The sequence below is a fragment of the Cheilinus undulatus genome, linkage group 7 (assembly GCF_018320785.1).
Source record: "Cheilinus undulatus linkage group 7, ASM1832078v1, whole genome shotgun sequence".
Lineage (NCBI taxonomy): Eukaryota > Metazoa > Chordata > Actinopteri > Labriformes > Labridae > Cheilinus > Cheilinus undulatus.
In genome coordinates, this window is record NC_054871.1 from 28,576,371 (window position 1) to 28,598,155 (window position 21,785).

Genomic DNA, 21,785 nt, shown 5'->3' on the forward strand with positions numbered 1-21,785 from the left:
ATTAAAAAGAGAGACAACAAGAGCGCTTCTGATGTCCCTTAAACCACCAGAGCTTATTGAAGGCTGAACTCCATTAAAGAGATGGAGACTTAAGACCAAAATACATCTGTAAAAATAATCCATGTCCAGTCATTTAAGATGCTTTGAAAAATGTAAAGGGCCTTTGATTCACTGGGCTAGAAACAATAAAATACACCAACACAAAACACCTTAAGCCTTGCAACACTTTTTCTCTGGCCTCTATGGACACACATGCAGTAAAAATCATTGACCAGGCCTGATCTCAGTGATGCCTTTGATCGGGAATATCCTGTTAATTTAACCAAAAGACACCGATTCAGTCATTTCTATGGGTTTTGTTCTTACCTGCTGCAATCAGTTGTTTTTAAGGAGTTCCCCAGGGGTCTGTTCTTGGACCTCTGTTTTTTTTTTTTTTCTAATAATCTTAGTATTGTAAAATAAAGTTTGAACGAACCTCTGTCTAAACAGAAACTACTTAGTACAAGAAGCGTTTTAAAGCTGTCAAAACAAACAAACAAACAAACAAACATGCAATCAGATCTTCCTTGCCTCATTATTACTGTAGTCATTTGCAAGGTCTAGAAACACAATGCTAAAACCAAATCCAGGGAGCTGAACCAGCATGACTTTGTGTCACTTAAGAAGCACTTAAAAAAACTGTGGTAACCAGGGGTGATTTAGGATTAGACCTTTAGAGGTACTCAGCTCCTGAAGGTGGGGCGACATTTAGAGTTTGCTACATGTCCTCAATTCTTCTCCTGAACCACCTATTTTATAAACAAGAAATACTGTCCTGCATTGGAGGGTTTTTTTTAACCAAGATGATAAACATATGACAACATGCATTTCACACCAGATAATATTCTGTAAGTAAACACACATTGGAAAATGCTCTTTTTAATTAAGTATAACAGGCCAGTTAACCCATTGTTGAGCCATATGTGTTTGGATCTTTTGATTTTAAGCCCTCCAAAAATGCTCACCAGGAAGCACACAATGTTATGACTTGTTTGTCTTGTTTTGTGTTTATTAAACTAAATGACCACATGTCATAAACCTGAAATACAACAAAAAGAAAAGATTACAATATTGTCTTTTAACATATTGTGCTAAACAATGAATATCCAAGCCTTTAATGCCTTAGATGTTATTATGTTTGACATTATCTCAATAATAATAAAGCTGACTCAGAATAATCACATTGACTACATTACCCAGAATGCTTAGCGTTGAGAGCCCATGCACAGAACGGCTCTCTGCCGTCTGTGACCGGTAGTTGTTACAGACGCAGAGCCTGCGCTCATTTATCACACGTGTTGCTTACAAGATTCAAAATACGCAAACGTAACACAACGCGACACTCTGCAATGGATTACAGGAACAAAATCACTCTTTACTAGACAACACTACCGTTGTCACAGTAAGTTACCGAGTGTTCAACACAACCGGCATTATGCTAATGGTTAACGTCAACAACCCGCAACTTGTAAACTTTCCCCGGCTAATAATCATTAGCTGTGACTAACACAACACACAGTGATTGACGTTAATGAGTACAAACGCTATACATGATATAAACAGTGTTAGTAAGCTGAATTAGCAGTTAGTTACATACCAACGGGCTGTGTGCTCCTGACGACGGTCTGAGAGAAAAAAAAAAAACAGATAACAGCCCACTGCTGACTGCTAAACGTAATGTTTACCTGATGTAGCTGCGCATACGCGTTACATTCACAGAGCCAGAAAAAATAGGAAACATCTGAACACTTATAAAACTAAAAGATACCACTTGTTCTCATTTTACCTTAACATAAATTAAATAATTTGGTCCATTAATTCAAAAGTCTTAACAATATGTAAATGCCAAAACCACTGCACTATTTTATAAAAAATGTTAAATGTTTTGTGTACTGGTACTTATGATTTTCTAGTTGAAAATGATCCTCCCATTCACTCTGTCATAACAGGGTATCCGCGGGGTCTTAAAAAGTATTTAAACGTCTAAAATCCAGTAATTTGAATTTAAGGCATTAAAATGTCTAAAATTCTCTTAAAATCTCAGAAAATGTCTTAAATATGATTTTTAAAGGTCTTAAAAATGTATTATTAATGTATTCTTATAACAGAATTGCGGATGAAATAGCGGAATTGGCCAATAAAGCGGAAATCGTGGAAATTGAATGAATTTGACTGAAATGCTGTGTTTTAGAGGAACGTATATCAAAGAATTATGTCCCCGGGGGAACACTAAAGCAGGCACAACTTGTCCCTCACTCACCCCGCCCCCTCCTAAACAATAACAGCATGTCAGAGCGGCTGCACGAAACACCGGCAAACGTCACGTAGCCCCATATGGGCCAGTACCGTGTGACTTAATGTTGCACCTTCAAGAAAACTCATCCATGCTTCCAGTTTTTTTTAACCTCACCACACCACCTGAGCGGTGTGCCTCACCTCACACAAGGCATACTGCTCACCCTTCGGAGGCTCAAAATCAAGTCAGACGGACTCAAGATTTTATGAAGTCCCGCAGTCTAAATGATGTTATATTTGAATAACAGTTAGTTTAATAATTCATCCTGTAGATACTGTAGTTCTCTTTGGTTGCTTATGGAGCAAACACGTGTCTGGATTAGCATAGCGGTCTGATCTGAAGCAGACGAACAGACAGCAATGTATGGAGAGAGATGAGGAGAGAATCGTTATAGTCAGGAGTAGAACAATGCAGCGTCAAACTGCATGCACTATCACATATTGATAAAGTACAGAAAAGTTCAGGTCACAGCTTTACTTTTAACCATTTAACTTTAATGTGACCTTCTTAAGTTACTATCACTCTGTGTTTGAGAGAACAGAAGGATTTGTTCATTTGCATTATAAACATCAGTTAGAATGTGATTATACACATGAATGTGTCTTGAAATGTTGGAAATATCTTACTGTTACACTGGTTATAATTATTTTATATCAGGGTTATCCAAACAATGGCTCCTGGGCCAACTTTGGCATAAGTGGATGAATGTTTGATTTCAAACATGGTTGAGTATTATCACTCTTCATTCAAAATGATAGCTAAAATATAACATATTTGCAAAATTTCTGTCAAATCTGAAAAATTTTGAGGGGCACAGATCCTGTTATTATTTTAGGGTGCTGAGATAAAATTATGTGGTGCTCCAGCATGCCTTAAACAGTCTCAGATTGCTTATGGTGGTTATTATATTTAAAGGGGACATATTATGCAAAAATCACTTTTTCAGGCTTTTCTAACACAAATATGTGTCCCTGGCCTGTCCACAATCCCCTCAAGTACCAGAAAAATCCATTCCCTCTTCCCCTCTCTTTCTCCATCTTTCAGAGAATGTGTGCTGAAACAAGCCATTCTCAGTTTTTACATCTAGTGACCTCACCAGGGGCCCTTGGCACTCGCCCCCAGGTTTTGTTCGCCCTCACCCACTTGAGGGAAAGTTCCACCCTCCACTACAGATCCTCTCAGCTACCAGCTGAGATGCTGGATGGCTCAGTGGGTTACCCTGCTGATTACAGTCTAGGAGATTGATGGTTCGAATCCCAGTCTAAACTTTGGGGAAAAAAGTGTCTGTAATATCATGAGTGCTGCATCCATTTCCTGAAAGGGGAGTGGTCAGGGCGGAGTTAGACAGCTAATTACCATTTAAATCCACAGACAGAAACGGTTTGTTCTGAGCAGGGCTGAAACAAAGGGGTTTTTAGACATGCAAAAATCCAATACAAGAGTGTTTTGTCAGCAATTAACTTCACAGGCACAAGTTTTGGGGACCTCTGAGACCAGTATAAACTTGCCTTAAAAGAGTAAAATATGTCACCTTTAAGTCATCTGTTTGAAGCTGCTCCATGCATTCATGAATACTCTGAAGCTCTCCTTACTGCATTTCTAAAAAAAAACAATAGGAAGGCTTAGTTTGTTTCAGTGTAAAGTATACAGAAAAACTCAGTAAAACTTCCTCAAAAAGTGTGAGACTGCACCATTCATAAAAACGCACTTTTAAAGCTGGTAAATGATTGACATATTTCTGAATTCCTATTAAAAAAAATAAAGCCATTCAGGTCCTTCAGTTAGCAAGAGGCTTAAAGGTCTTGTATTATTTTTATTATAATCTGCTGTCCTATGTTTTTGTCAGCTCTATAGTGTTAGGCACAGTGAGTGCACCTGTACTTAAAAGTGTCACATAAGTAAAAAAAAATAGCCCTAAAGTACAAATTGACCACCACTGATGATGCTCATGGTTAATTACAACCTGTTATTGAATATACTCTATCTGTTTTTCTCAGTCCATACAGGAATGTAACAGAGTTTGATGGACAGGACGCGTGTGGCTCCAACAGTTGGGTGATTGCGGATGTTGATCCTCCATCCCGTCCTGGTGATCTCAAGAAGGCAGAGGATCCGGGGCATCTGATCCGACCTTTGAAGCCCTGGACCCAATACGCCATCATGGTGAAAACCCAATTGTCTGCATCTGACGAGCATCAGGTTCACGGAGCCAAGAGTGAGATCATCTACGTCCGCACCAATGCCTCCAGTGAGTGAAATTACCGTACTGCAGACAACACTCAGAAGCTTGACATTAGCCCTTTTTGTCTTTTCCTCATGTGTTTGTGTTTATATTTTTGTTTGGATTTTGTGTGAGACTTTGTTGCACTATTGATGCAAACAGCAGAAATACAGTGTTTTGTTTTGTGTGCACTTGCATGCATTTCATTAGCCGCTAGTTTGTAGCTGGATGACACTGCACTGCCAAGGTTTGTGTAACATCAGTGAAGGTCAATTGTGTCATAAGAAAACTTTGTTTTTCTTCCATTCTTTTCCAAATAGGCCCAGTTCTGTTTTATATCATTTTTCTGTGGTTAAAATCCTGGCTTAGGTCATGTAGGACCAATGAAAACCTGTCCCTTTGTCCCACTCAGAGCCGTCTGTGCCTCTGGACCCCATCTCCTCTTCAAACTCGTCCTCTCAGATCATCCTGAAGTGGAAGCCTCCAACCAGCCCCAACGGGAACATCACCCACTACCGGGTCATCTGCCGCAAACAGCCTGAGGACAGCGACCTGTACAAGTTTGACTACTGCCTCCAAGGTTAGCATCCACAGCTTGTGTTACTTGAGTCTGCTGAACTAAACAGCTGCTGCTTTTTGCACATTTGCTTGTCAGGCTTTGCCTCACACCTTTTTCTATCACTCAGGAATGAAGCTGCCATCTCGCACACCGACCCACCTTGACAGCGAGGATGAGCAGAAGTGGAACCACACGGATGAACCCACCTCAGGTGGCCGCTGCTGTGCCTGCCCTAAGACGGACATCCAACTGAAGAAAGAGCAGGAGGAGATAGAATACCGCAAGACCTTCGAGAACTACCTCCATAATGAAGTCTTTGAGAGCAGGTACACACCCAAGACTGTGCATTTTTAGACACCCAGGTTTCTTTATTGTTTCTTAATGCAGATCAACCCTGAAACTTAAAAAAATCTACAATTTAGAGCCCAAGTTTGACCCTCCAAACAACCAAAATATAATTTCTAGATGATTAATGTTAGCCAAGCAAAGTGTCGAGTGAAGCATCTTTTTCTTTGTGGTTGTGTTGAAGTTACGGACTAGATTGCTCGTCTTTTGTTTCACCCACTAAGACGTGCCTCTAAACTCAGCTCCGTGCCAACTCTTTCCTGTCCATCCGTGTCTGTGACCACTGTGTGTGGTGTTTATATAAACCCTTGTTTTCGTACAGGGCACAACTGTGGGGGGCTTTGGGTGGGAGGTGCTGATTGTCTGGACCCTGGTGCTCCCTACCCTCTCCCCGTACACACACAGACATGCAAACACACAAACACCAACAGTCTCTCCCTCCACCCTAGGGGAGTGATTACTGTGCCCATTATCATTCATGCCAGTCAGAGGTGCAGTCATGCACACTGCCATTTGGACACACACAAACACTCAAACTCTCACAAACCTCGGCTGCATTTCGAACCCGTCGACCAAGGTCAGCTCCACGTACTGAGGTGCACAGAGAACTCCTCGTGCTCTCTTTTTCCATCACGCAAAGGGATGCAGGAAGTGTTGTTATTTTTCTCCTACCTGAACAAGTGCTGGTTCAACATTAACTCAGAGCTACACTTCGACAGTGAAGGAGAGGCTTCACTGCAGCAGCTACTGCTTCTCAAGGACACTTAATGTGATCATTTTGTAAGGAAGGACATTTTCTTATTTATAGACTTTGATTCTCTCTGTCCTCACCCAGGGGTGCACTGGAGATCTTCTTTGTCTTGATTAGTTTAACTTCATGGCCTTTGTTGTGTGCTCACACTTTCAACCACTGACACTGAAGATGACTTACTCATTGGCACCACCAAGTGGGGAGGGTTGGTAGCTCATCCAGAACTGTTGAAGCCAGGGCTTGAAATTAACTCATTTGCTCACCAGCCATTGTGGCTAGGGGTTTGTAAATTTAACCTCAATTTTGTTGTTGGGTAATTACATTTTATATGCCAAATTGGGTACATTTGGTATGGCATGAAACAAATTTCATGGTCTGACCTGCTGATATCAGTGATTTGCCCATATTAATTTTCTGTCCTTGAAGCACTATAAATGACAGCAAAAACAAATTATTGTGGGATTTTATGTTATTTATATAAAGTTTATACCAATAATGCAAATCTTACTGTCAAATGTCCACCTGAGAATGTTTAGTGGGTTTTTTGTATGTCTATATAAAGCTATGAAAGTTATTAAGTTATATTTATTCACACATAGGGAAGGTCCCTTTCATGGATTCTGCCATCTTGGATTTTTGCATTGTGCATGTGTTTATAATGGCAACAGCACAGGGGTTAGCACAGCAAGAAGGTTCCTGGTTTTCTTCCTGTCCTTCTGTGCAGAGTTTGCATTTTAAAAGAATATTAAATCCAGTCCAGTGTTAGATTTTCTGTACTTACCCTGAATTCATATGCAACGCCTCTGACTTTTCACTACTAACTGCTGTGACTGGTACTTCTCTCTACAGACCAGCTCGTCGGAGACGCTCAGTGGGAGTCGCAAACGCCACCCAAAACGCTCTCTTCCTCACCACAGTACCCAGTCTGCCATTCGGCTCCACCACAGTTGGCCCTAATGATGAAGACCAAGATGATAAGGGATCAAAGGTCTCAAACACTTTGGATTTTATTAATGAATACACATTCTGTTTTTAAAAGATGTGCTGATAGTTTTCTGTACACCATTGATGTTGTAAAGATAAGAACATGAAAAAAAAACAAAAAGAAAAATACAGATAACTGTTAAAAGGTTGCACAAAATTTGTAAGTCAGAGTAAAAACCCAGCCTCCGAAAGAGTTTATTTTGATTTTTATTTATTCTTCAAATATTGGCTTTACCTGAGTTTTTGCATGACATAAATCATTCATACAGTTGTCTAAAATCAACTTAACAAGAGAAAGCATGTGAATATTTCAGTGTCATACTCCATGAGACCTATCAGTATTTTTCATTGGGATAACATAATTCAACATGCCGCTGTTTTTCCTTTCAAACCTATTATTCTGTGTAAAGAAGATCATTGAATTTGGATTTAATTTAACCTTAAGTCTTGCTGGCTCATGTTGTCACACTAAATTGATCTTTTGTCTTTTCTTCTCAGGTGGAGCTTAAGGTGTTCTCAAAGGAGTCAACAGTCATCTCCAACCTGCACCACTTTACCAGCTATAAGATAGAGATCATGGCCTGCAACCATCTGACAGACCTCAAACGCTGCAGCATGACTACTTACGTCAGTGCTCGAACTATGCCAGAGGGTAAGAACGAATATAAATGTTTCATATAGACACAGAAGTCATTTTATTAGTTGTAGTGAAAATACTGCAATCAAATATGCACTGATGCTACACATCTTACGATCAAACAAGTTAAGATAAATTACAAATCAATACCAAAGGTAACTTTTATGATCATTTTGACAGCTGAGTGCATATATGTTTTGATTTTCCTTCATATTTAGAAAAAAGCAAGTGTTACAGGGGAGAATTACATTCCCAGAGGCGATAATGGACAAAAACAGCCCAATAAAATTGCAGTGTTCTGTTCTCTGCATGTATTAAGTGTTTTTTTGTGTATTGCACCAACAGAGAAAGCAGACGATATCCCAGGCCCTGTGACCCACGAGATAGTGATGGCCGAGCCTCCCTATGTGTTGATAAAGTGGAACACACCTCGCTCCCCAAATGGCCTCATCATCCTGTACGAAGTGTTCTACAGGAAGGTTGGAGACTCCGAGGTCAGTTTGGAGCATCACTGACAGTTACTAAACAGGCAAAAAGTCAGAGGAAGGAAGGATGCATAAGGGTTTCTTTGCTAACAGAGGAGAGAAAAGAGCTGTCAGAAATTATCTTGATTTACAGAACAGCTTGATAACAGATGTTAAAGGGCAGACAGATGCTCAAGATAACAAGCAGAAAGAACTAGGAGTGATGTAGGTAAGACTCTGGGGGAATGGAGGCAGGCAGGAAGAAAAGCACACATTCAAATGTTGTCTATTCTTTAAAAAGAGAGAGGAACAAAGGAAATATTTGTTTACAAACTCCCAGTGCTCCCACTGTGTGCTGACATTTTCTGCTGTGTGTGTTTGTGTATTATCATCTCTGTGTGTTTTGTGCACATATGTGCTTGTTGAGGTGTAACACTGCCAATCTGAAAGTGTGCTGTTGTTGTTTACTTGCTGTAAATGCGAATACATCCTTCATTGCTATTCATTGCTGCACAGCCTGACCCGAGGAGCCAGTAGCAGCTCTGTTACCATAGTGACAGAGGTAGGAAGGAAGAGTAGAATGCAGTGGCAGGGATGGACGGGCATCTCAGACGACATCTTCAGCGTACTGCACTGCACTGCGCTGAAAACACAACAGTCACTCACTAATGCTCTCTCTGAAACACGCCCTGCAGCCAGAACAGACTGTACTGGCTTTATTCTAAATTATATTTACACTACATCACAGGGTCAAAATTAATTGTTTGACTTCTTTCACTTTGGTGGCAAATGGCAAGACCAACCATCATTATTTCAGATATTTACTGGCTGTCAATAAATCAACAGAGTAAAAGTTGTGAATTCTTCAAAACACTTCTACAGCTTTCTTTTCGGAATATCAGCTTCCTAATAAATTCACTTAAATCAAGTTGATTGTAAAGAGTCAATACAAGGCATGATTCCCAGCATGCACTAGAGCTTTAGACCATGTACCCGTTTACTTTAAATCTTAGTTTTTTGTTTGTTTTATTATTGTTATTATTATTATGGGATGTCTATAAATACTGAAACACAAAAGGGTCCAAAACATAATTAATTAAAACTTGTAATAATATTTTTAAAAAGTGTTATAATTTACAAACTATAAACAACTTTGCACAAAGAGTACATGCCAGTCATTGCTTGGAATCAATATCTACTGAAACTACTTGGCATTTGGGGCACAGATGGCCAGCTGTTAGGTCGTGCATCATGTACGCAGGCTTCCCAGGTTCAAGTCCAGCCTGTGGCTTCTTTACAGCATGTCTCTCCCATCTCTTTCCTCCCTGTTTCTGATACTATCCACTGTCCTCCCATCAAATAAAGGCATAATTTGCCAAAAATTATCTCTAAAGAGAAAAAAAGGGTGTTGATAGCTCGGTGGGTCAGCAGGTGGCCATAAGCAGAGGCTGTAGTCCTCAACATACTGGTGGTGTGATTGATTCCCAGTCTCAGCGCATGTTTGGTGCAGGTCTTTCCCCACTATCTTTATTCCCGTATTTCCTGTCCTATCAGATGAAAGCAAAATGCTGGAAAAAAATCATCTTAAAAAATGCTTTCAACATCTACATGATCATGCTTTTAAAAAAGGCATGACAGTTTTTACAGTCGGTGCCTTTGATTTTTTTTTTTATCAAAGTTATATTTTGAAATATGTGGACAAAGAGACAGGACAAAACAAACATATTTAAAAAGAGCATAAATACAGATTTGGACATAGTCCAAACAGTTTTAGTCCATTTTCCCCATAGTTACATTTAAATAAAGGTAACTCTTCTGAGATCTTGAGAAATTACTGAGTTATGATTGGGAAAAGAGATGAATGAGTTGGAATGTCAGGAAAACAACCAAAAGTTTGCTTGATATCACTGGAAAACAAAACCAAATAGTAAACAAAATGCCTTTATGTATTTACATATTAGGCTGCATTTTCTTTACGTATAAGGGCATTATGTAAGTAAAACTGAGTTAAGTTGAGTATGTCCACGTAGGGATTCTGTACATCACTGATCTTTGCCATTTAAGGGTCTCGACCTAGAAGTTGAGAACCATTTGTTTGAAATGGGGGCTGTTGACAGTGTGCTTTTCCATGTAGTTTATGAATACCAGCTCTACAGCACAAAGTAAAAGCTTAGACAAACACTTTTACTGACTTCAGTGAAGTGGGCTGTCAGTTTTGTTCAGAATGAATTTTAGAGTTTTATAAGACAGGAATTTTATCAAAAACATTGTTTGGTCTGTGCAACCTTCAACAGAGCCACTGTTCTGGTGTGGCACAAAATATTTTTACAAGGGGTGCACGATATTAGCGGCTTGATATCCGTATCAGCAGATAATGGCTGAAGTGAATAATTGTATAAGCAGATATTAACATTTCTAATATAATATTAATTAATATATTAATATTTACAATTGATATTTTGGATGTCAAAATCTGCCTTTATAAGCTGTAAATATCAGCCATACAGGAAATAAATCAGTGTAGTTTTAGCTGGACCAACAGACCTACATCAGCTCAGGTCTTTTTCTTTATTCGTCATCATTCCTTACACTTTAATGTCTGCAAGATGTTAATTTGTTCATCCTGCAACTTAAAATGCTGTGTTTTAAGGCCTCGAGTTTTAGATCTGAGTTGCATTAAGATATCGGTGTGGTTATCTGTATCACCTGGAATGATTTTGTACATATCGGATATCAGCAAAAATCCAGTATCATTCATCCCTAATTTTTACCCATTATTACTTCTTGTTGTTTTTCTCACGATCCCTAATGCTGTACTTCTTTTTCCGCCAGGTTCACACAGTTTGTGTTTCCCGACCAGCCTACATCAAGACTGGTGGCACCAAGCTCTCACTTGTCCAGCCTGGAAACTACAGCGTGAGGGTCCGTGCCACCTCTTTGGCAGGAAACGGCTCCTTCACAGAGATCACTTACTTCTTCATGCCTAACCGTAAGGCTGGGGTTTTTCATCTTACACTTGTATTCAACAAAACTTTTGACATTTGTTTTAGTTTGAGTTAAATATCATAAAGATGAAAATTTACAGACAAGCCAGAATTTTTTTGACACATTATTATTGTTCCTTAACTAAGATCCATCAGTCATATTCTGCTCATCAAGACTTCTGTGTTTATTACAGCTGATCCAGGTTTAATTTGGATCGTGATTGGCCCGGTTATCTGTTTCATTCTGCTGCTGATTGTGGGTGGAGGAGTCTTTGTGATCTTAAAGAAGAGGTAAGATACTTGTATACAAACAGTCAAAATATATGATGTACTGTAGGTAAAGAAATACTGGAAATATTGGACAGATTTTCCAACTAGGTCTAAATAAACAGGTGAGATTTCAGTGTCATTCTTTGTATTTTTTACAGGCAAACAGAAGGCCCAACCGGACCCCTTATTGCCTCCTCAAATCCTGAGTACCTCAGTGCCAATGACGGTAAGAAATGCTTTAGGGAATAATCATTTAAACTGCATTTAAAGGCTAAATGCAGCATCATAACCGTATAATGATAATCAAACTGGTATCTGTTTTGTGTAGTGTATGTTCCTGATGAGTGGGAGGTCCCCAGAGAGAAGATCACAGTACTCAGAGAGCTGGGTCAGGGCACCTTCGGTATGGTGTACGAGGGAATTGCCAAGGACATTGTAAAAGGAGACCTGGAAACGCGTGTAGCCGTTAAGACGGTCAACGAATCAGCCAGCCTGCGGGAGAGGATTGAGTTCCTGAATGAAGCCTCGGTCATGAAGGCTTTCAGCTGTCACCATGTGGTACGACTCTGCAAAATTCTTTTTACACAGCTTCGTTGCCGACTCAAAGGGACACTGATGACTTTAGATTGTCAATGACAGATTACCTCAGCCTCCCATGATGCAGTACAACCGGTCTGATCATATGTGACTCCTAAAATGATGGCACACCTGTTGTGTTTATAAAGCCATTCATATTTTCACTAATTTGACTGCCATATACAAGTTTTTTTTTTTTAAAGTTTAATATGACCAAACATCCTTAGACAATTTCACAAACTGAAATGGTTAAATCACCACTGAGAGATTTTACTAGTTTCTTAGTAAGCCAGCACAAGGGTTAACTTCCTCTTGTTTATCACATATCCTTTTTTATTTCACTTCCTGTAGGTGCGCCTGTTAGGTGTGGTGTCTAAAGGTCAGCCCACTCTAGTGGTGATGGAGTTGATGACCCATGGCGACCTAAAGAGTTACCTTCGCAGTCTCAGGCCAGACTCTGAGGTAAGTCCCTGCATTGTTAACAACAAATAACAATGAAAATCCTACCTAAGTGGAGGTCATCGTTATGGCCAATCTGAAATTGTTTTTATGTTTCTTTTGTGCAGAACAACCCATCAGGCCGCCCTCCTCCCACACTAAAGGACATGATCCAGATGGCGGCAGAGATTGCAGATGGTATGGCGTACCTCAACGCCAAGAAGTTTGTGCACAGAGACCTGGCAGCCAGGAACTGCATGGTGGCAGAAGACTTTACAGTCAAGATTGGAGGTACTTAACTCAGTATTGTTGTTTTTATTCAGTTGCACTGTGTGCTTACAGTTAAGATTGACTCATTTATTTCTCTCTTTACGTAGACTTTGGTATGACCAGAGACATCTATGAGACTGACTACTACCGCAAAGGAGGGAAGGGCTTACTCCCGGTCAGATGGATGGCTCCAGAGTCTCTCAAGGATGGTGTCTTCACTGCCCACTCTGACTGCTGGTAAGTCTCACTTTAGCAGCCATTGCTTGCTTCATTCATCTCTGCTCTACAGCACTAGCAGATTTGATCACATGCTTGTTTGTGTGTCTGCAGGTCATTTGGCGTTGTACTGTGGGAGATCAGTACACTAGCAGAGCAGCCTTACCAGGGTTTATCCAACGAACAGGTTTTAAAGTTTGTCATGGATGGAGGATCCCTAGACCGGCCAGAGAACTGCCCTGAGAGAATGTAAGTACACACAGAAATAGCCAGGCATTTTGATACACAGTACCCACCATGCATTCACTATGATTTTACATCCACATGTAAAATTTGCCAATTTACTGTAAATAAAACAAACATCTATCAGTCTCACCTGAGACATGGCACATAGAGCTAATGTAGCAGTCTTGATAACTTCAGGATAGAGGGATTCTGCTGATGTCGCTTTAAGTTTTGAAAAGATGGTTAACGCATGCAAATGGGAAAGCGGACTTGTATTCACTTAAATTAGGGATATTTGTACTCAACAGAGATCAATTCTGTTTCCTGGACCGTTTACACTAATATGTGTTCATATTGACTTTCCTGACACTATATAGATCTTATTTTAAGTATATAAGGCTAAGCCTGAGGGCACACATCAGCCCTGTTCATCAGTGAGAGATGTGAAACTAAATTGAGTTTTCTTAGTAGTTGTTTCTCTGTATTTCAGGAATTAATTTGCATCGTTTTACTTCAGCTTATCTGTAGGAACATCACTCTATGGTTATTAAATCTGTTTGCAAAAATGCAGGTATTTCAAAGCAATATCAACGCACCCTGGCTGTCTTATTTGATCTAGTTCAATTTTAATGCCAGTTAAACCTTTATTTTTATTTTTAACATGGCAAATTCACACAGTAAAGCTCTCAACTTTGTTGTCTTAAAACTCTTATGTTCTTCCATCCCTCTTCCAGGCACAGCCTCATGCAGATGTGCTGGCAGTACAACCCTAAAATGCGGCCGATGTTCCACGAGATCATCGAAATGCTGCGGGAGGACCTGCACCCGTCTTTCCAGGAGGTCTCGTTCTTCTACAGCGAGGAGAACAAAGTCCCTGAGACAGAGGAATTCGACCTGGACCTGGACAACATGGAAAGCATCCCTCTGGACCCATCTTCTTACTTACAGAGAGAGGAGAGCTTAAGCAGAGACAGCGGGCCCTCAGTGGCCCTCAGGGGAAATTACGAGGAACATGTCCCCTATACACACATGAACGGTGGCAAGAAAAACGGACGAATTTTATCGCTGCCCAGATCCAGCCCTTCCTAACATTTCCTGTTTCCCAGAAGAACTTGTTTAAACTTCCCCCCTTCCACTTCCCATCCTTCTTTCTCTTCCAGTCCATTTTTTTTCTGTATCCTTCATGTTCCTCGCATCATTTTCTAATGATTTGCTTATTCTTGGAGAACTCTTCAAAAAAAGACACAGATCTCAGGACTTTTTATTTTCTTTCTCACAGCTGCCCAAACACAGGGCAAGCAAGGGATGCAAACATGGTGTAACACATTTTTTTACTTCCTCCACAACACATTGGATTTTCTATTATGATATTACCTATCTATTGTTTTTCACTATTGCCATGTTTCCAGGACTCCTTATGAGGGAAACATTAAAAAATACTGTGAACACAACAAACCTTAGACAACCAAGAAGGCTGCTTAATGCTCAACCTCCTCAAGACTTGCCCCCTTTTCCACATTTCTGTGCTTTGTGTTTTTTCTCTCCAAGTGAAATCTTGTTACTCAGATAGTGGCCTTTTTGTACGTGGCCTATAAACAAAGAGAAGTGTCTAACAGCGCTTATACTAATTTCCTTTTTGAACAATGACTTAATCAGTTTGGAACGGTGGGATGACTTGCAAAGACTTGATCTTAGAACAAACATCTTATTCCTAGAGGAATGTTTTCTTTTTTTTGTTCTGCAGAATTCCAAACTACACACAGATTCATCGGGTGTTTGGTGAATAATTTTAATTTATTTGCTTTATCGCTGTTTTCTCTTCACTTTTCTTCTCTTCTTTCTCAGTTTTATTTCTGTGTCCTCACTATATGGCTGAAGGATATTTAAACAGCTAAGAATTGGACGAAAGAGTTCCTCAGACTGACCAATAGCTGCTGCTTTGATATATTTTAGTGGGTATAGAAATATATAAATAAATATAATATATATAGTATATATGGAATATTGGTTTTTAAGCACCAATATTTCATATATAATATATGACCTATTGATGTTTTGTAAATAGTTCATATTTGTAATATTTTTCATCAGAAGCTTTGCTGGTATTTTGTTTTGCCAGGTTTTTTTCCTTTCTGGTTTTTTAAATTTTGGTAATTTTCTAGCCCCAGCAATCACACCAATCTACCATCAGTGCTCTCTGTGTCTTAGGCCTCCAAAGCCCTGACATACTGTCAACCTACTGCATAATTTTTTATAAACCTCGGCCCCACAGCTGTCAACTTGACTACAACAATGACAGAAACACAAAACGGAATAACCAAAAAAAAGCTTTATAAAAGGGGAATGAGGTCTTTGAGGTGGAAGTGCACCTAATGTGTGTTCGTCTCTGTCTGCTGTCTCTCTGTGGGGGGTCACACATGAGCTGAGGTGTTAATGTGTTTGTTATCGCAGGTTTATGACGTCTTTCATGTGATTGTTGTAAGTGAGGTTAGAGAGTGTAGGAAGCTTCCTCCTTGCTTGGTGATTGTACTTTTGTATGTTAGTGTAACAGCTTATCAGTTGTGCGGGGGTTGCTTGGGTCAGAGAAGGAAGGGGAAATTAACACAAGCTCTCGGGAAAGCGGACGATTTTTGTGTCTTTATTATAAAAGCCAGAGAGCAGTAGCATTTCCCTCCAATCTGACCTGGAATCTGCCTTTTTTTTTACACACAGCACTCCCCTCTCCTAGTTAGGTTTCCTCTGCACCACACACCTCCTGCTCACGCTCCCTCCTCGGCGCTTCCCATTGGCTGCCGAGCTCACTGCTCAAAATCAGGCTGCTGGAAATTTCCACGTTTCGTGGTCGAGGGTTGGAGAAAAACACAGAAAGTTCCAACTGTGTTCACAGTCCACAGCAGGTAGCGAAGAGAGAGAGGGAGAGGGGAGCATTCTCTGTGTCTCTCTGTCTTTCAGTGCGTCTGAGAGAGAGGGAGTGTATGAATGATTGTTAATCCTATTATTCCCTCTGCCATCACATGCAGTTAGGCAGTCAGGACACCGTGTGCAGCAGCTATTTTGCTCAGGTCTGACATTACAGGGTTTTTTTGGGAACTCCTCGTTCCTTTGCTTCCCCTGCTTTTGCCCACCTGCTGGCAAAGCTGATACCATCAGAGTCAGAGCACACATTAAGGACATTTTCTTCTTCTTAAAAAACTGAAGTTCTCCCTCCCTCTGGTAATCAGAAACATTCCTGTCAATATAAGCATCTTTAGTTCTTCATTTGGAGCCCAAATCCTCTCATTCTCTAACGTTCAATGACGCAGGAGTCAGCAGACATGTACAGATGAACGTTTTATGCATTATCAGGACACGCGGACCGATACCGTTGCCAATCTAGCCGAGCAGCATTCAGCAGGTATAGTTTAGCCAAAGTGTTGGCAGCTTTCTGTCAACAATAAGAATCCACAGAATCCGAGTCGGAGAAAGCAGAGAAGCTGCCTCCATCTTCTAATCAGTGCCTTCTCAAACCCAGAGCCACGTCCAGACTAGCTCTAGTGGCTAGTGACACATAAACAGGCCTCTGTGCTCTCTCTGTGTGCACAGGAATCATAGCTGCATCTACATTCACCTTTCTAGGGTTACAACTTTGTCCCTCGCTGCAAGAGAAGTCGTCATTGGGGCTTTTTTTTTTTTTTTTAAACTTCCTTTTTTAATTTTATTTTTCAGCTTGTTGCCAGCATTAGGTTTGAACACTAATGTTCACCCAGTGCTTTAGCAGTGACACTGTGGATCGGCCAGAGTCTGTGCTGTTGGCACTTCAAGGCACCCCGAGGATGTGATGTAGATTTTAGAGAATTATTCTGAGGAGTTACAATCTCGGGCTTTTCTACTTTGTAAATAATCTGTGACATAGTTTGGAAAATAAAAGCAGAAAAAAAGATTTATAAAAAAAAGATTACGATGCCCATCAGTTTTGCATACATGACAGAAAAACGGTGGATCTTAGCTGTGTCAGATTTATGCAGCACACTTTGTCTAAACCCTCAAAATCCGCTGTTTTAGTATGTTACCTTTCAGTAAAACACTACAGTAGACTCAGTGTGTAGTATCTAAGTAGGACACAGTTCTTGTCTCCACCTTGACCTAGGTTGCTTATCTTGTGGTGGTGTTCACACGCATATGCAATTTTTAATTAAGATGGTGCCCATATCTTTGAAATACCAGATATTTATTTTATTATGATCATTGTCGTTGTATAAGAAGAACACAGTTAGCTTTTTAGTCGTGCGTTTTTAAGGTGTTTGAGAGTGAAGCGATGTAAAAGTTTGTTATTGTACAGGCGGAGTAGCTGGTTGGAGAGCAGCAGGAGTGCTTGTTAGTTAGTTAGTAATTGTCATCGTCTTTGTGTTTGGCCAGAGTCTACCTCAGTGCATATGGAGGAATCAGTCTAAAGAGCCTAGATCACCCCCGTCAGTCACTTAATATCCCATCATGTCGGTAAATATCAAACATTACCAACACTGCTGATCAATTCCTTTCCCCTGTGACGTCTCTAAACCCCTCTGCCTCCATGTTTTTATTTTTGTTTTTTTTCTTCTTCTGTCTGAGAGGGAAGCTTAAATCACCCCTGAAGCGAGTGGAAATTACACAGCCTCTAAATTTTTCTCCTCTGTTTTAATATCTTGAGTGTAAAATGTCCAGGATATATACTAGCCATCTCTTTCCTTATAGTTTTACCCCATGCAGTTAGAAAAAGTGAAAGAAATTGGCTTAATATATGGTGTTTTTATTACTGGCTCACTCAAGGCTTCCCCTGGGCACTGGAAGAATCAGCTTTATTGTTTGTATTCTCCTTTCCTTCATTCACCATTGTGCTTAAATTGTATTTAGTGGGGGTTCAACTGCTTTTCAGGCGTATCTGCATATCTGTGATCACCAAGTTTAGCCCTGGACCTTCATACTGTTTTGAAAATCACATCAAAACTGATCCTGTTGTTTGTAAGAAAGCCTGACTGCTCTTCTTCAATCTGTCTCCAATCAGATAGCTTTCAAATCCCACATCATCGGTTCATTTGTCTGTTTCTATGTTTTGATTTTTTTATACATGTATTTTTCTACTGTGAATATCAAGAGATGACCTTTATTTCCAGCAATGACATGGATTGGTTCTGTTTTGGTTGATTTGGACTCTGACTTTTGGGATGGTTAAAGAGTTTTAAAGTGATGACGCCCCCCACAACCCCCCAAGTTCCTCATGTCTACAGAGGAAAGGAAAAAAAAAAGCTGGACTGGGACAATCCTGTGTGCCATAAAAACTATCAACAGACATGAAATCTAGATTGTAACTTTTCGTCTCAGGGAGGCGGCCTGATGCTTTTTTGGAGGATAAAGAGGATGAGGAGGAAGAAGAGCTACCTACCTACTTTTATCTTCTCTGACTGAAGTGCAAGTTCTCAGCATCCTCGCAAGAGCAAAACAAGCATTTCCCTTTTTAAAGATCTAATTCCCACAATGAAGACATCTCCTCTCAAATGTCATGTGGTCTGGACTGCCCTCTAGTGGTTGGATGGGAGCATCGCAGGCTCAGGCATGGCAAAGCAAACACGGCCTCCATGGCCCATAGTGCCTTGCTCAGACTAACAGCCCGTCTGACCTCCTCCCAATTAAAGCAGAACAACAGCTGCCAGGCATGTTGCCACCAATCATTACAGAGGACGGTCCTCCTCTAAACATGAAATTAAAAAACAAAAATGATGGAGTATTCAACTGTTTGCTGAGAAAATACTGTAATATGACTGATTCGAAAGAAAATGTTGAACTTGTGTCTTTCTATTGCTAAGCTCTGGCTTGCTTTGTGCATCAAAAATTCTCTATACCAGCAGGTAGCTCCATGAGTTCATTTGTACTGATTTTGCCCCCCATCTTTCTTCGTTGACAGCAAAAGCACATGCAAAAACTAGATGATTAGTGATAAATGATTGCATTTCTACTGGGGCTTTCCATTTGAAATGCATTTGGTTTTTCCACAATTAAGAAAAGCAAGAACTGATTATTGAGCTCTTAACTGTAAATAGCTGGAGATTCCTTTGGCCCCTGGAAAATGAAAGCACTTGACTTTAGGGAAGTTTTGTTAAACTCTGATGACCTTAAAAGCAGTTGGACAGAGCATGCTCGTTAAACAGCACAGGGTGAGAACAAAGCATTGTATGTATTATTGTTTTCTTTGAAAGAAAAGAAAAAGTATTACATTTTAGAGATGTTGATTTCTATTTTTTTTAGCCAAAGTATGGAGGGCAAATACAATTACTTTTCTGACTGTAAACTTTTACTACTCTTGTACATTATGGATTTAACATTGTCATCAATGTGTATATAACTTTTTTCTTCTAAATTTAAAAGATAGATTTTTTGTATTGTTCTGTTTTCATAACACCCACTCACTACACCAAGAATAAAGCAGAGTCACATCTGTCAATGTATTTATCAGGAGCGTCTCAGCTCCAGTCTGAGGGCTTAACTGTGTAAAAAGACTCAAACAGTATGTGGCCTGAATCGTTCGCAGTGAACCCTGCTCTGATGCATGTTCCAAATGTTGGTCAACGAGAAGTCGTGCATTCACCTACCCTGCCCCTCCCCCCGCCACAGCAGCATGTCACCTGAAAGCCTTTACTGTGTCACAGATATGTCACCTATCACAGATGTTGTTATATGAAATTGTTTCTGATAAGAGATGTGTTCTTAGTTTGCAACTTTTTTTTGTATCTGAAAAACTGGAAAAGACCACTGCACATCCTTTTTGAGGAAGAGGAAACAAGTGATAAAATCCTGAATAAGCTAACAAAAAATCACACAAAACAATAAAGAAAAATTTTAGCAATGGTTCAACAACCATTGACTGAAACTCTGGAGGTGTTACAGATGTTTGGGGAAATACGCTTATTAGATTCCTCACACAGAGGTTGGAAGAGAAGACACTGAAAATACGTAGCAGCAGCTAGCTAGCTTTAGCCTGACTCTACTCAAAGGTTTTTAAATCTTTGAGCTGTGTCATTCTAGGAATAATCCTGTCACATCCAGATGTTTTATCTGTCAAAATCCCCCAAGTGTAAGAAAAGCAATTCAGATCTATAGAGGGTTTGTGCTAGAGAGCACAGTAGCTGCCAGTCAACCAATCAGATAATTTAAGTTTTATGATTTGCCTAAAGGCTTAGATCAGTGAAAAGGTTGCTACTTTTGGATATTAACAGGCCAGCTGTTTTTCCTTGTTTTAAGCAACTGCTAGCTTAAGCCTAGCTGTGGCCGACATTAGCAAAGCAGCGTATTTTTCCAAACTCTCTACAGAGGCTCACCTTCATGCTCTGAATAAACAGAGTACTTTCTGTCAGTATTGTGATGATGAACTGTTCATGTTCGTTGTCATTGTTTAAAGACGGAGAGCTCTACTGGAGGCCATCTACCCTGTTTGTCTGGTGATAAATCTGTGGAAAAACATCCTCTTTTTGAGTCATTCGTCAGTCCAGTGGTCTGGTCCAGTTTCCACACAGATTCTTTTTATTTATCTCTGTCCTGTTCCCTGTGCTGTGTCGTTTAATTCTATGGAGTAGTGTCTGTGTCGTCCTGGGTTGAAGTCTATATCACAGCTTTCCTCATCTCCGATTGCTGCTCCTCCTCCTCCTCTGTGTCCTTCTCTTTCTCTCCTCAGTGCACATAGGTGGTCCCCAGAATGCTGTGTGTAGTCTTGCAGGATACCTCTTTATTAATGTCATTTATTGCCGATGAATATGCTGATGTATTAATTTTTTGGGATATGTTGTGTATACATTTTGTTGAGACATCGGTGCGTTTGTAGACAGCAGGTGTGTATATGTGTGTATGTACAGTCCGATAAAAACCCCGCAACCCGCAGAGATCGCTTCATCCCTCACACTGGATCCAAATGTGCCATTATCTTTATGTATATCAACATATTGAACACATACACAGAGACAGAAATACATGCATATTGTACAGGATCAAAAATGTGCCATGACTAAATGAACGCTTGACAATTTATTTTTTCTATGTTTTCAAAGGAGAGCCAAGTAGTGACATGTACAGAAAATGTTGCAATGATATGAAAATAAAAATCTTGCTGTGTGTAAATTATTCAACAATTAACTGTTTATATTAAAATTATGAATAAAATTATCGGAGAATATGTGTCTCTTTGCACTTCTACTTTATGGACTGAAGCTGGTGCACAGAAAACCTTGTGAGTTGCTGCAGGTTTATACATCAGCTACTGACATTTGACTCATTATTACGCAACTCAGTTGTTCCCACCCATTTTTCCTTAAAGGTTTAGCCCCGTGGGGTGCAGACGGCCTGTGGCTACCTTCTTGCATGTCTCTCCCTCACTCTCTCATCCCTGTTTCTGACTCTTTCCACTGTCTTCCTCTATGAATAATGTAATGAAAAAAAAAAAAATTATATATATATATATATATATATATATATATATGTATGTATATATGGCCATATAACTGATAAAA

The 21,785-nt window shown here is 39.9% G+C and overlaps 1 protein-coding gene across 1 annotated transcript in view; it reads left to right on the forward strand.

The window, feature by feature from the left end:
- The window catches only part of LOC121512148 (insulin receptor-like), a 109,892-nt gene extending 88,450 nt beyond the window's left edge, over positions 1-21,442 (forward strand). Inside the window, exons 9-23 of the mRNA XM_041791243.1 lie at positions 4,333-4,583; positions 4,969-5,136; positions 5,243-5,441; positions 7,061-7,199; positions 7,694-7,847; positions 8,178-8,326; positions 11,129-11,285; positions 11,475-11,571; positions 11,709-11,776; positions 11,879-12,108; positions 12,478-12,588; positions 12,693-12,855; positions 12,942-13,071; positions 13,165-13,299; positions 14,010-21,442. Coding sequence (XP_041647177.1) covers positions 4,333-4,583; positions 4,969-5,136; positions 5,243-5,441; positions 7,061-7,199; positions 7,694-7,847; positions 8,178-8,326; positions 11,129-11,285; positions 11,475-11,571; positions 11,709-11,776; positions 11,879-12,108; positions 12,478-12,588; positions 12,693-12,855; positions 12,942-13,071; positions 13,165-13,299; positions 14,010-14,364 — 2,506 coding nt within the window. The 3' untranslated portion in view covers positions 14,365-21,442. The remainder of the gene's footprint in view (positions 1-4,332; positions 4,584-4,968; positions 5,137-5,242; positions 5,442-7,060; positions 7,200-7,693; positions 7,848-8,177; positions 8,327-11,128; positions 11,286-11,474; positions 11,572-11,708; positions 11,777-11,878; positions 12,109-12,477; positions 12,589-12,692; positions 12,856-12,941; positions 13,072-13,164; positions 13,300-14,009) is intronic.
- The last annotated feature ends 343 nt before the right edge of the window (positions 21,443-21,785 follow it).